Source organism: Anabrus simplex, chromosome 5 (genome assembly GCF_040414725.1).
Source record: "Anabrus simplex isolate iqAnaSimp1 chromosome 5, ASM4041472v1, whole genome shotgun sequence".
Taxonomy (NCBI): domain Eukaryota; kingdom Metazoa; phylum Arthropoda; class Insecta; order Orthoptera; family Tettigoniidae; genus Anabrus; species Anabrus simplex.
In genome coordinates, this window is record NC_090269.1 from 204,662,930 (window position 1) to 204,677,172 (window position 14,243).

At 36.6% G+C, this 14,243-nt stretch overlaps 1 protein-coding gene across 7 annotated transcripts in view; it reads right to left on the minus strand.

The window, feature by feature from the left end:
• Positions 1 to 11,821: 11,821 nt before the first annotated feature.
• LOC136873917 (phospholipid transfer protein C2CD2L) overlaps positions 11,822 to 14,243 on the minus strand; it is a 430,499-nt gene continuing 428,077 nt past the window's right edge. For all 7 annotated transcript variants that reach the window (XM_067147258.2, XM_067147261.2, XM_067147262.2 and 4 more), the window contains one exon: positions 11,822 to 13,784. In XM_067147258.2, coding sequence (XP_067003359.2) covers positions 13,721 to 13,784 — 64 coding nt within the window. In that variant the 3' untranslated portion in view covers positions 11,822 to 13,720. The remainder of the gene's footprint in view (positions 13,785 to 14,243) is intronic.

Here is a 14,243-nt window from a genome sequence, read left to right on the forward strand (position 1 = left end):
ATATTTTTAAACGTTCCGCCGCTAAAGTGTCAAATGAGGTTAGCTCCATAAACTAAATTATTCATCCCTCCAAAACTGTTTGGCGTTCAAAGTTGTAATTTTACGAGAAGGGTCTTATTTTATGTCCTAGGTGTAAAATACTGTATACTTCAAAACATTTCTTCCCTAAGAGGTTTAGATGGTAATTGACTCTCAGAAACACGATATCCATTCTTCCAAAACCGGTTCGGGTATGAACATAACTTTTTTTATGAAGGGTTGTCTTCAATATCCTAGATGTTAATAAATATTTCCAAACAATCACCCCTTAAAAAGTATTCATTCCTCCATTACTGTTCAACGTACAAAAAAAAAATTTCACAGGTTGGTTGCTTTTACGTCCTAGATGTTAAATCAGATATGGTTTAAAACATTCAAATTCTTCCATACGGGGTTCAAGTGAGTGGAAGATTATAAAATAAATAATCATTCTCCCAAAACTGTTTGACCTACGAACTAAGGACATATTTTACAGGCTCAGCTGACAGTGGACTCCCCAAAATCTAAAACTTTGAATAATAACTTTCATTTTAATGTCATACCAATTGCATGCTCCATGATCTAGAAAAATCTTTATCTGAAACACCCTCAGTCTCAAATGGTCCATAGTAATATACATCTACATACAAGAAGTCACATTACCAACAGTCACAATATTGGCAAATTTAATAGAATTCCAATTTTGTTTTAAAATTTACTTTATAGAAACATCCTGGCTTGTGAAGGGATATATATTTGGCTGAACTGAATTTAAGCTTACAATGAACATCAATGTAAACTTTTAAAGTTCAGGGCAAGGAATAAATGCTAGTCAAGAAAGTTGAATTTTTTTGGTAAATTAACAAATGTTTAAAATCAATCTAGAACCTACATTTGAAATCTTACAAATTTTGAGGAAATATTATCATTTGATATTACTGATAATTGTGTTATACACCCGTGAAAGGTCAGTGGTGCTACAATAGCACTTGCTGGCTCAATGAGCAAAGCAGTAGCAAATTGCCTCGTAGTGCTGCCATTGGTTTTCGTGGTTTCCATATACTGTAACTGCATAACCTACAGTGGTGCTATTTGAGGATATGACCAGCCTCTGGGCTGAAGAGACACCTTTAACACGGTATGGCTACTGTCAAAATAAAATCATCAAATTAAAATCTTGATTTCATCAAAACAGGATCAACTTGCAGAAGTATCATATGATGGTTCCATGAAATTTAATAGAACAAAGAAGACTGGAAATCATGGAAAAACTCTGTCCACCGGACAAGTTGGCCATGCGGTTAGGAGCGCGCAGCTGTGAGCCCGCATCTGGGAGATGGTGGGTTCAAACCCCACTGTCGGCAGCCCTGAAGATGGTTTTCCATGGTTTCCCATTTTCACACCAGGCAAATGCTGGGGCTGTACCTTAATTAAGGCCATGGCCGCTTCCTTCCCATTCCTAGGCCTTTCCTGTCCCATCGTCGCCATAAGACCTATCTGTGTCGGTGCGACGAAAATCAATTAGAAAAAAAAACCTCTGTCCTGCTTCAACTTTGTACTATACAGATTGTAGACACTCTTATGTGAAAGTAAGATGCAGTGTAAAAGACTGACATCTAACAGTTGAAATAACTTCAAATCTATAGGAGGAAAATAGTATTTTAAGTAAATCTTAATGTTGAATCTTGCATACCGGTACTATATTTTTCTGAGAGCTGGTGATAAGAATTTTTTTCTTTGTAGCTTACTCTTAAGAGCTGCTTCTGAACTTAATTTGGATGTACCTATTTAGTTTAATAGATCTTAAATAACGTAAATGGTCTTACTTTATAAAATGAACACATCACTCGTATCAAAATTGATAGGAAGGGTAATATATAGGGTCATTTTTGGCAAGTATGCCAATTGACCGATTAAACCACAGCTGTACACAGTGTGACCAAACAATGTGGCAAGTTCTGCTGATACTTCTCAAGTAATTTCCCTCACTACTGTATTTGTTCGTTAATAGTAGTTTTATCATGCTTGATACAGAGTGTTAATATTAATGAATGCATTATTATGATTTCTATGCAATACAACCTGTGACAATAAAATTCGGTGAATGAAGTCAGAACGGCGATCCGGCAACACTGGCGACACACCACCTGCTCCCAACGTTGGTCAGTTGAGCATCGTGTGTGTGCCATGTAAGACCTGTTTGACACAGTGTGTGTTTAGTGTGTTGGTTCTGAACTACGAACAGGAACATGAACGACCAAAAGATCAATGTACAGTTTTTTTTTTTTAAGCTTGGCAAGACACCGAAAGAAACGCATGCGATGCTGGTACGTATTTATGAAGATCAAGCACTGACCTTGAAGTGTGTGTATGAGTGGTTCTCCCCTTTTCAAGGAGGCTGGGGAAGTGTTTCTGACAACCCCCGTAGCGGAAGACTGGCGACCGCCGTCAGTGAAAAAAACATTGAGAAGGTAAGGACATTAATCACGAACGATTAGTGATTAACTGTGCGCATGATAGCGGATGAACTGCAGATTAACCATGAATCCGTGCGACAAATCGTTACCCAGAAATTACGGAAGAGGAAAACGTGTTCTCATCTTGTGCCACATCACTTGACTGATGATCAGAAGCAGGCACATTTAGAGGCTTCATAAGATTTTGTCGAGACGACGGATGCGACACCAAATTTCTTGAACTGTATCGTCACTGAAGATAAAACCTGGTATCTCAAGTAAGACCCTGAAACGAAACGAAACGACAAAGCATGGAATAAATACAAAGTATGTTACAAGTGTTATTATTTTTTAAATATCCACCTATTCAATACAAAGAGATCATTTTTAGAAATTAAATATTATTATAAAATGTTAAGGGACATGTGTCGCCCATATTAAGGGCATCATCATCCTCAAACTCAAACCTGTATGGTGAAAAATCAGGATCCTGATTGCTCTTACAAGTTATAAAAAGAGGATATCAATGTAGGTGTCTGTCCAAACATAAAAATTATTAGAATGTCCTTGGCTAAAATCGCAGTATCAAGCTGCATGTCAGAAGTTCACACGATTATACTTTCCGGAGCGTTGAGTCAATGCACCAAAAAAAAACTTGTTGGGGGTAGAGCAATAAACAGCTCAATCTTTATAATGAAACAGAAATATGCCTCCTTGAATACTCCTGTTAGAGGATAAGAAAAAGCAAAGCTGATAGACTGTTAAAGATGCCAATTTTGTATGTTGTGATAAGACAACAGACAACGCATTTGACTTTCACTCCTTCAGCCAGTTAAACATTAGAAATTGGCATCTTTAACAGTCTATCAGCTTTGCTTTTTCTTATCCTCTAACAGGAGTATTCAAGGAGGCACATTTCTGTTTCATTATAAAGATTGAGCTGTTTATTGCTCTACCCCCAACAAGTTTTTTTGGGTGCACTGACTCATCGCTCCGGAAAGTATAATCGTGTGAACTTTTGACATGCAGCTTGATACTGCAATTTTAGCCAAGAACATTCTAATAATTTTTATGTTTGGACAGACACCTACATTGATATCCTCTTTGTATAACTTGTAAGAGCAATCAGGATCCTGATTTTTCATCATACAGGTTTGAGGCTGATGATGCCCTTAATATGGCCGAAACATGTCCCTTAACATTTTATAATAATATTTAATTTCTAAAAAAGATCTCTTTGTAATGAATAGGTGGATATTAAAATATAATAACATTTGTAACATACTTTGTATTTACGTACATTTCAATACAGTCCTAACATGAGAATTATAATGTGTAAAGCATGGAATGGTGTTCTCCAGGATCCCCTCATCGGAAAAAGGTCAAAGCCAAAAAGTCGCGCATCAAAATTATGCTCATCACCTTTTCCAATAGTCAAGGCATTATCCACAAGGAATTTTTACCTGAGGGAACGACATTGATTGCTGCACGGTACATTGAAATTTTGACCCGTTTCATGAAATGTCTACGCAGGGTACGACCCCAGTACGCACAACAAGGTTCATGATTTTTTGTCCATGACAACGCTCGCCCACACACAGCCAATATCATCAAACAGTTCATGGCAAAAAAGGGGGTGGTGCAACTTGAACATCCCCCATACTCGCAAGATCTCAATCCTCCAGACTTCTTCCTATTCTCACGACTTAAACTCACTTTGAAAGGAAAGAGATTTGACAATATTCCTGACATCCAACGTAATGTGACGAGGCTTTAGAACACCATCCCAAAGGAAGCCTTCTTGCAAAGTTTCCGGGACATGTATCGCCGTTCTCAGCAGTGCATAGTTATGGGAGGGGACTATTTCGAAGGACAGTAAGGCAACTGAATAGGCACAGTACAAATATTTTATAGTTAAGAACACAAAATATGTTGTAAACATTAACTGAAAGTGAAAACTGAAGACTTTGAATTTGCACAGAAAAGGTATTAACATTAACTTCTACAATCTATGAATTTTCACACCTTTAAATGAATTCATGCCCTTAGTGATCAGTTTTGTTGTGGGTACTGCCTGCTGTCATTTCTTGATGGATGCAGTACTTTTGCATCCATCTATTGGCACAGCCCAGAGTAAAGTGTAGCTTCCACCGAAGTCCCAGTCAACATCCATGGCTGTGACAATATGGAAGTTGCTGGGGTATGGGTAGTGCTGAGTAATGACATGCAGAGCATGACTAGTGCATCTGAGTGTTATGAAAGGTGCTGCTCATTGGGTCAGTCGTGCTGCAATAGTACTTTCTGACCCAGTGAGGAAAGCAATGGCAAACTACCTCACTCCTCATCTTGCCTAGTATGCCTCATTTTGGTGCTGCCATTGGTTTTTGAAGTTTCCTTATAACCGCATAACCTTTGGTGGTGCTATTTGAGGATCCAACCAGCCTCTGGGCTGATGACCTAACAGACAAACAGACCTCTTGGTTCAATGATTCCTTCCTTTAAATGTTCATTTGTCTCAATACCAAAATAAAATTCACAGTTATAAACATTCAGCAGCTATTTTTCAAGTTCAGGTTCCCAAAACTCCAGACAGTACCAAGAACATCATAGCAAAACAAGATTGTCCGGACTAATCTTGGATCTATAGTAACCCTAAAGAATATTGTACTCTCTGCTAGCTTAACACTCATCTTTACAACTGCGCACACTGTGTCAGTAGATTTCTGAAGAATGATGATGATGATGATGATGATGATAATAATAATAATTGGCTTTTTCTTATCATTAACTGTTTTTATGATTTCCAGAGATGCCAAAGGACCGGAATTTTGTCCTGCAGGAGAGTTCTTTTATGTATGTCCAACCCTAGCCCCGTTTCTCTACAGGTTCAGATATGAAGTGACATGAATCTTCATGGCGAGTGTTGTCTGACTCGTTGGCTGGATGGTCAGCGTACTAGCCTTTGGTTCAGAGGGTCCCGGATTCGATTCCCAGCCGGGTTGGGGATTTTAACCTTAATTGGTTAATTCCAATGGCACGGGGGCTGGGTGTATGTGTTGTCTTCATCATCATTTCATCCTCATCATGACATGCAGGTCGCCTACAGGCGTCAAATAGAAAGACCTGCACTTGGCGAGCCAAACCCATCCTGGGATATCCCGGCGCTAAAAGCCATACGACATTTCATTTGTTTTCATGGTGAGTGTTTAAGACCAAATGACTTTCCTAGCATCATCATCATCAGAGGAGTTAACGAGATGAAATGAATGACATGATATTTAATAGTAGGAAAGGAGAGGGGGAAACCCGGTGCTGGCACATAGCCTACTCCTGTCAAATAGCACCAAGGGATCTGCTCAAGGCTTTATGTCTTCATCCAATGGACAAATCACCATCAGCAGTATCATATGCCCTCATCCCATATGAGCACTGCAAAGAGATTTGGAAATTAATCTCTCCAACTTGGCAGGTTTGATGCTGGCTCAGTCCGGCGGTATTTGAAGGTGCTCAAATACATCAGCCTCGTATCAGTAGATTTACTGGCATGTAAAAGAACTCCTGCGGGACTAAATTCCAACACCTCAGCGTCTCCAAAACTGTTAAATAAGTAGTTTGTGGAAAGTAAAGCCAATAACATTATTATTGGAAATTAATTCAGGCTTTTGGCACACAATCTAGTGATTAGAAATTGTATGTCACCACCTCTCCTACCCTACTGGCCAACATTCTGGTACCACAATTGATGAATTACATTTTTTTAATATCCATGTTGACTATGATATCAAATTATCAAATGAGAAGGTCTGCCTAATTCAACACAATTTGTATTACACTTTTCAATTATACATCATTTTACAGTTTTACATTATTTTATACTTTTAAAGTGTAATATTAAATTCAGTGTTCTCCCAGAAATTTTCGTCAGCCAAAATTTTAATTTATTCCCTTCAGGGCATTAACAATAATATCAGGCAGTAAACATGAACTACAAAATTAAACTGTTTTAGTGTTATTATCTCCAATAAGACGTAACAGAGTATTTTGAACTACTAGTGTTCTACTGCTCATTCATAATCACGTAACACCAGGGCTTACCACTTGGTTGCTGTGGAATACCATGTGGGTTTGTGACATCATGCAGAATCGAGTGCTCTCATGCGATTCCACACTATTTCAGACACCACTCACGCATGACACTATGTGATAGTCAAGCTAAACATTTAAACTCCAATGTAATTGATGTAATTACGTGGACAATAATGAAGATTTATCATTTAAATAAGCACTCTTTACATTTTAATTTGGAACACCCAATGACTCAAATACACATTAATACTAATGTAGTTAGTACATATCTAGGTTGTTAGCCGGGTGGTCTGTACAAACGGCAGGGCAGTGCGCCCATTCAAAAGGTCCTAGGGTAAACACTGCAAACTGTGTTGAATTGGGTGGACCTTCTCATTTGATAATTTGACAAGATTCTTATGGTGAACATTTTTTCGACCAACAGAACTCGAACCAGTTCACCGCAGTGTCAGACCATATACACTTGATGCCTTAATGATCATGGCCACCAGGCAGGCTTAGAAGGGTTCTTTTAAATGCTGGTAAATCTACTGACACAAGACTGGCATATTTGAACAACTTCAAACACTACCAGACTGAGTCAGGATCAAACCTGCTAACTTGGGCTTAGAAGATCAGCACATCAACCATTTGAGCTACTCAACCTAGCTGGCAAATTAGAAAACTTCTTAGCAAAACTCTGATACCCTGGTATCTCTTCAGATCAACAGTATTTAAATGTGTAACATAATTAATTTTGTACTCGGACAATGGGGAGGACAATGGAATCAAAACTGAGTGATTCAATCCTGGGAATGTAAACTTTAAGTAGCAAATCTAAATGGAACATTTCCACAGGTAATACTAAAATGATATTACATTTTAAACTCTAGGAAATGTTTACTAATCCTAAGCTCAAACTAATAGTTATGGCTGCCCATACACACAGGTCACAATAACACTGGTTATTGGGCAGTTTCTTCCTCCTTCTTCTATTACTCACCCACATAGAAGACTGATACCCCTAACAGAAGCAACAACAATGTCCTTATTAATTAACACACAGGACCATCCTTGTCTGAAGAGCAGAGATCCATTTTATATAATCCATCTGCAAATGCGTACCTCACAGAAAAATTGCACAGAAATAATTGAGAATTCTCCAAGAAGAGCAGATGCAATTTCATAATTGGAGAAGTGATAGAATTCATTCAGTTTCTACTTGAAAAACAACAAAATATTTAGTTGTCTCTCTTCTTTATATTTAGGCCTAATCACAATTTTTACACTCTGGCCATGTATGGACTACACCATGGCAAATTCAAATATTTCTTTCAGTGAGAGTTTCTAATGTGATTGAGAGTAATGTCTGAATGAATGTAAAAATAAGTTAAGCTCTATACTCCAAGAATAATCTTTTGTCACAGTCCAACAAACCTAAGCCAAGGATATTGTAATATTTATTTGACATGAAAATCATGTATAGAATTGTTTGTCAGAAACACAACAATAAAAATAATGGCTATTATTTTATTAAGAACTAGCAAGATACCCGTGCTTCGCTACGGTATTATACTGAAATTTATAATTGAATGCTTATTGTTTTAGATATATAATCCGCCGAAATTGGCGATCTGACTCGTTTTCTGCGAGAATCCACCAAAATTCCCGATCTGACTGGTTTTCTATTATTTTACGGCACGTTTCCTCCCATTTTTCAATCTTCCTTTCCAGCAATCGATTTCGTACTTCCCGGGCTAGGCTCAGGTATTCCTCCCGGTCAGTTGGGTCCGTAAATCTTAGCCATCTTTTCCTATAATCATTTTTAATATGGATAAAATCCTTCAGGAGATCCGGCGTGGTGTCATATTGGGTGCCTTGGCGGCACTGAACCCGCGGCCGGACTGCATTCTTAGTCATTAACCCGTCCAGGAGCCGTTTCCAGCGCGGTCCGCACATTTGACGACGGTCCGGAATATTATTATTATTATTATTATTATTATTATTATTATTATTATTATTATTATTATTATTACTATTATTATTATTATGTCTTGCTGGAATGGCTGATGATGGGGAAACTGGAGTATCCGGAGAAAAACCTGTCCCGCCTCCGTTTTGTCCAGCACGAATGTCACATGGAGTGACCGGGATTTGATCCACGGAATCCAGCTGTGAGAGGCCGGTGCGCTGCCGCCTGAGCAACGGAGGATCCTTATAAGTACATTAATAACAGTAAAATCAATTGGTCTCACCTCCTTCTACACCCCACCGCCGTTAAGTTTATTTACCGCCACCCCCCCCCCAAAAAAAAAAACAGAAATTAAAAGAATGCTTGTTTCTTTATGTTTAAGGGAGATTCCAAACACCAATGTTCACGTCTATTACCTTCAGTTTTGAGATATAAGTATCCCCAAAAAATACTTTACTTTTTTCACTTCATTTCACAATACTCCCCCCACCCCTTAAGTGAATTTTCCCGCAAAAAGTACTTGTTTCTTTAATAGTAAAGGATCTTCTAAATACCAATTATAACGACTCTAACTTTGTCAGTTTTTTATTTATGTGTCCTCATGAAAGGAATTCAACTCCTTTACACTCCCGCCCTCCAAGATGGTTTCCCCACCAAAACGCGTTTTTCTTTTTTTTTAAAGGAGATCCAAATACGAATTTTCACGTCTGTAACAACTTTAGTTTTTATTAGATGTATGTATTCTCATACAATTAAGTCAATTAATTTTCCAATTCTTTCACTCCCCCCCCTTTCATTGGATTTTCCGAGAATACGTGTTTCTTTACTTTTAAAGCAGATTGCAAATATCAAATTTCACGTCTGTAACATCTTCATTTTTGAGATATCAGTAGCCTAATTAAAAGAATTCAACACCATTTTCAGTCACTTTTACCCCCCACCACCACCACCCAAGCGGTATTTGCGAAAACTTTTTTTTTTTTGTTAGGGGCTTTACGTCGCACCGACACAGATAGGTCTTATGGCGACGATGGGATAGGAAAGGCCTAGGAGTTGGAAGGAAGCGGCCGTGGCCTTAATTAAGGTACAGCCCCAGCATTTGCCTGGTGTGAAAATGGGAAACCACGGAAAACCATCTTCAGGGCTGCCGTTTCTTTATGTTTAATAGAGATAAAAATACCATTTTTCACTTCTGTAACATGTTAAGTTTTTTAGATATTCTGTAAAAATTCTCATTTTAAAATTTCACCCCTTTTGAGTTCCCCTTAAGTGGAGTTTCCAAAAACAAATCACCTATGTTTCTTTACATTTACAGGAGATTCCAAACACCCACTTTTTACGTCTGTAACATTTTACGTTTCCAAGATATTCTGTAGATATAGTCTTTCAAAAAATTCACCCCTATTTGTCACTCCTGTTTAACCGCCATTAATTGGATTTTCCAAAAACTAAAAAATATGTGTTTCTTTATTTTTAAAGGAGATCCCATATACAAATTTTCAGTTCTGTAATATCTTTCGTTTCTGAGATATGTGTATCCTCATTAAAGGCATTCAACCCATTTTTCACCCTTTTACACCCTTCCTATTATAATTTACAGGAAACAAAAAAATACGTGTTCCTTTATTTTTAGAGGAGATTCTACTAATTTTTACATCTGTAAATTTTAAAGTTTTAAGATGTAGACACACTCATTTTAACAAAATTCACCCCCCTTTTCACCCCCCAATATTTGGATTTTCCAAAAAAGGAAAAAATACGTGTTTCTTTACTTTTAAATTAGATCCAAAATACCAATTTTCAGGTCTGTAATATCTTCAGGTTCTGAAATATAAGTAGACTCATGAAATGCATTCGACCCCTTTTTCAACCTTTTCCACCCTTCCTATTAGGATTATCCGAAAACAAAACATACGTGTTTCTTTATTTTTAAAGGAGATTCTAAGTACCAATTTTTACATCTATAACCTTTAAAAGTTTTGAGATATAGATACACTCATTTTAAAATATTACCCTCTTTTCACCCCCCTTAATTGGGTTTTCCAGAAACAAAAAAATACGTGTTTCTTTATTTTTGAAGGAGATCCCAAACACCAATTTTCAGGTCTGTAATATCTTCAGTTTCTGAGATATAAGTAGCCTCATTAAAGGCATTCAACCCCTTTTTCACCCCTTTTCACTCCTCCTATTGCGATTTTCCGAAAACAAAAAATACATGTTTCTTTATTTTTAATGAAGATTCTAAATACCAATTTTTACATCTGCAAACTTTAAAAGTTTGGAGATATAGATTCACTCATTTTAAAAATTCACCCCCTTTTCACCCTCCCATTAATTGGATTTTCCAAAAACAAAAAAATACGTGTTTCTTTATTTTTAAAGAAGATTCTAAATACCAATGTTTACATCTGTAAACTTTGAAAGTTTTGAGATATAGATACACTCATTTGAAAATTTCACCCCCCTTTTCACCCCCTTAGCGATGGAATATCCAAAAATCCTCTCTTAGCGAGCACCTACATCTTAATGTGAATATATCCCCAAAATTTCATTTCTTTATGTCCAGTAGTTTTGGCTCGGCGATGATGAATCAGTCAGTCAGTCAGGACAAGTTATTTTATATATATATAGATGTATCAAGTGAATGCAGTGCACTAATTCTGAATTCCACCCTAGTTTTCAGGACGTTAAGAAAAGCACCCAGTCATGATTCCTCTAGTTGGAAAAAAAATATGAATGTCCCTCCTGCCGCTAGAGGTAAAGGTTGTCTGTAGTATTCTCAAGTTGTTGTTTACCTTGTTTATTTTGATTAGGGCTAAATATTCTAATGTCAGGGCCTTGCAATATGTGCAATATCTGCATTTAAGAAAAGAATGCTCTTATTTTTGTTCTCAGTTCAAGACAATTGTATTAGCTTGGAAACCTTTTTACTAGTTGAGTTTTCCAAACATGTTACACAGTAGCTGCCACATATTTAATTTTATAATAAGTATTTCTGGAAATTTGTTTCCATATTCTGGTATACTGGTGGCCATTATATGCAAAAGAGCAGTTACATATCTCAGGATTCATAAGTAAATAACTGATAAAGGCATGAAATTCTTATTTAGACTAGAAGGATCTAACAATATAGTGGAAGCAATACAAAATATTGAAAGATTAAACATCCATGTTTCATTGAACATTTCATGCTCAATGGTTGCATTCTTCTTATATCTCTGCTTAGCAATGGATGAACATCATCAATTTCAATTTATGGTTTCAGTCATTATATTTAAAGGAAATGTTCACTTGAAAGCATATGCCTAAATTAGAGAATAATAAACAACTTTATTCTTACAAAAATCATACCATGACTTTTATAACTGATTTTCCATATACCATAAAATTTACAAGAACAGTTTAACCATTTACAGTCCATTCCCCTGCAGAAAGCCACTTTAATAAGTACATATTCAAGTGCAATTCCTTTACTCAGCATCATATTTGACAATATATAATACGGTAATCTTCCTATAAATTTATTTTTACGTAATGGAAGGATAAAACAATAGGAAGTGAACATACAGTGCCTTTTCTGAGATTGTCATTATATACAGGATTTTTCAAAAATCAAACATGAAGTATATAACAGTTATAAATAATATAGGTACTGCTTACTCAAGGATATGAAACTGTGAGAGAAAAGTTGAAGGGTAATATGCTTTTGTCTTAAACCATTTGAGGGCATTACTTCAGACCTTTAATGACTTTTAATGACATGGCAATATGAATTTCTCACTTACAGTAAAAAAAACTATAATATTTCAGGAGACAGCACCTGCCCCCTTTGTCCCCCTCCAAAGCATTGCTTGAGGGGATACTTAAATCTGACACCATACCAGTACCGTGTATGATTGGTCTTCTTTTGTCCTTAATGAAACAGAGAAAACATGTTTTACCAGTAAAGTAATAAAATAATTACAGTTAATTCAATAACCTTCCACTAAAGACCTTAATTGACTTGAACATACTGCTGTGCATATGTCTATGTTCTCTGCCAACAGAATCCCTCCCCTAAATAAACTTGAGGTTTACAGATGGTAATTCAAACCTTTATATGCATGTGGTGTCTTGTTATGAGGATAATCACTTGATGAGCCATGCTCCTAAGGAACTCAAACTGTGACTGAACCAAAATGGATTAGCAGCACTCTGAACCCCCTGACTCCATCTCTATTGCTTTTTATTAGCCCTCCATCCTTATTCCTCCTGGCCAGACTTGTTCCTTCCATTTAATGGCAGTGTTGTTTTCAAACAAGTCAGGTTCAAATTGTCTGGACAGAACTGTGCTGCTCAGTATACTTGTATAACCTCTTAAGATGAAAGACACAGATCTTTGAACAAGCAAGGTATGAAAAAAGTTGTCATTTTAATAACCAGAGAATTCTATTATCATGTCCATTAGTTTCTTTTACATGATAGGGGGCTATTTCTTTCCTGTCTGGAAACATGATATCTATTTTGATCCACTTCAAAGACCACCTTGCTTCAAGTTAGCTAGTAGAAGACCTGAGTCTAATATAAAAGCACCATAATAAAGAGCCATGAGAAAATTTACCAATTAATAGTTGTCAATAGTAATTGACGACGATGCTTGTTGTTTAAAGGGGCCTAACATCCAAGGTCATTGGCCCCTGTCAATAGTAATAAGCACTCTGAGATGTAATTAGAAATCTCTCTCTTCATCTGTTTTCAGCAGTGACTGAAGAGCAAGATGTGAACTACAACCATCAGACCTAAGATTCTGACAATGGAGAAATTAACAGTCCATGTAAAAACATTTTCATAACATTTCCCCCACTGTCACATGATTTAATTACAACAAAATTATAACAAACTCCCTCATAGTTACTTAAAATCTTTATGTCTTTTCATAGTATAATATACACTTTGCATGAGTGTGTTTTTATTTTGTATGGAATCTTGCAGGCTCCGGGTAAGTATCTTCTGTTAACACTTGAAGAATAAGAAAAAGGAGACCAGCTTGAATCAGTGAAGCAGCATAATAGCAATGGATTTCTGTGCTTGTAATATACAGTCACATCAGAGTTCAGTGTTTAGCACCATTTGAACATCACTGCAAGTCATTTAAGTAGCTGGAGTCTTCTAGTCACCAGGCAATTGACTCCTCACGAGATAGAGGAGAATATTCAACTGCAGCTGTCCCTCAGGTCAAATTATTCTTCAGCTGATACACTCTTCTGTCCATGTATGGACTCGCCAGGTACGAACTGTAGAAAAAGCAAAGTAGAAAATATAATACAAATATAACAATTTCAACTCAATATTGAATCTTATAAAAGAAAAAAATTAAAATGTTTTCTATTAATAAGTCTGAATATGTCTAAACTGAACAAATGCCACACACAGCCAAATTTCATGCAATTCTGGCTAATGAATCATATGAAAGTTCATGGAAAGATGTACTGTACTTTTAAAAAGAGATTGTTTTTCTCAATGAGGATACTCTGGTGTAAAAAGATGTAGTTGTAGGACCAACATCCCTGATTTCTGGAGACAGTCTCTGATTTTTAGTTACTGTTCTCAGAGAGTAAATGCCTGTAATTTTGTCCTCAGAAGCATTAATTTTATTTCAATATTATTTTAAGTGAAAAAGTGTTATGTGCTTAACATAGATTTCTGAATTGTTCTCAGTATGAGACAGAATAAGCAAAGAGCACAGAATAGGT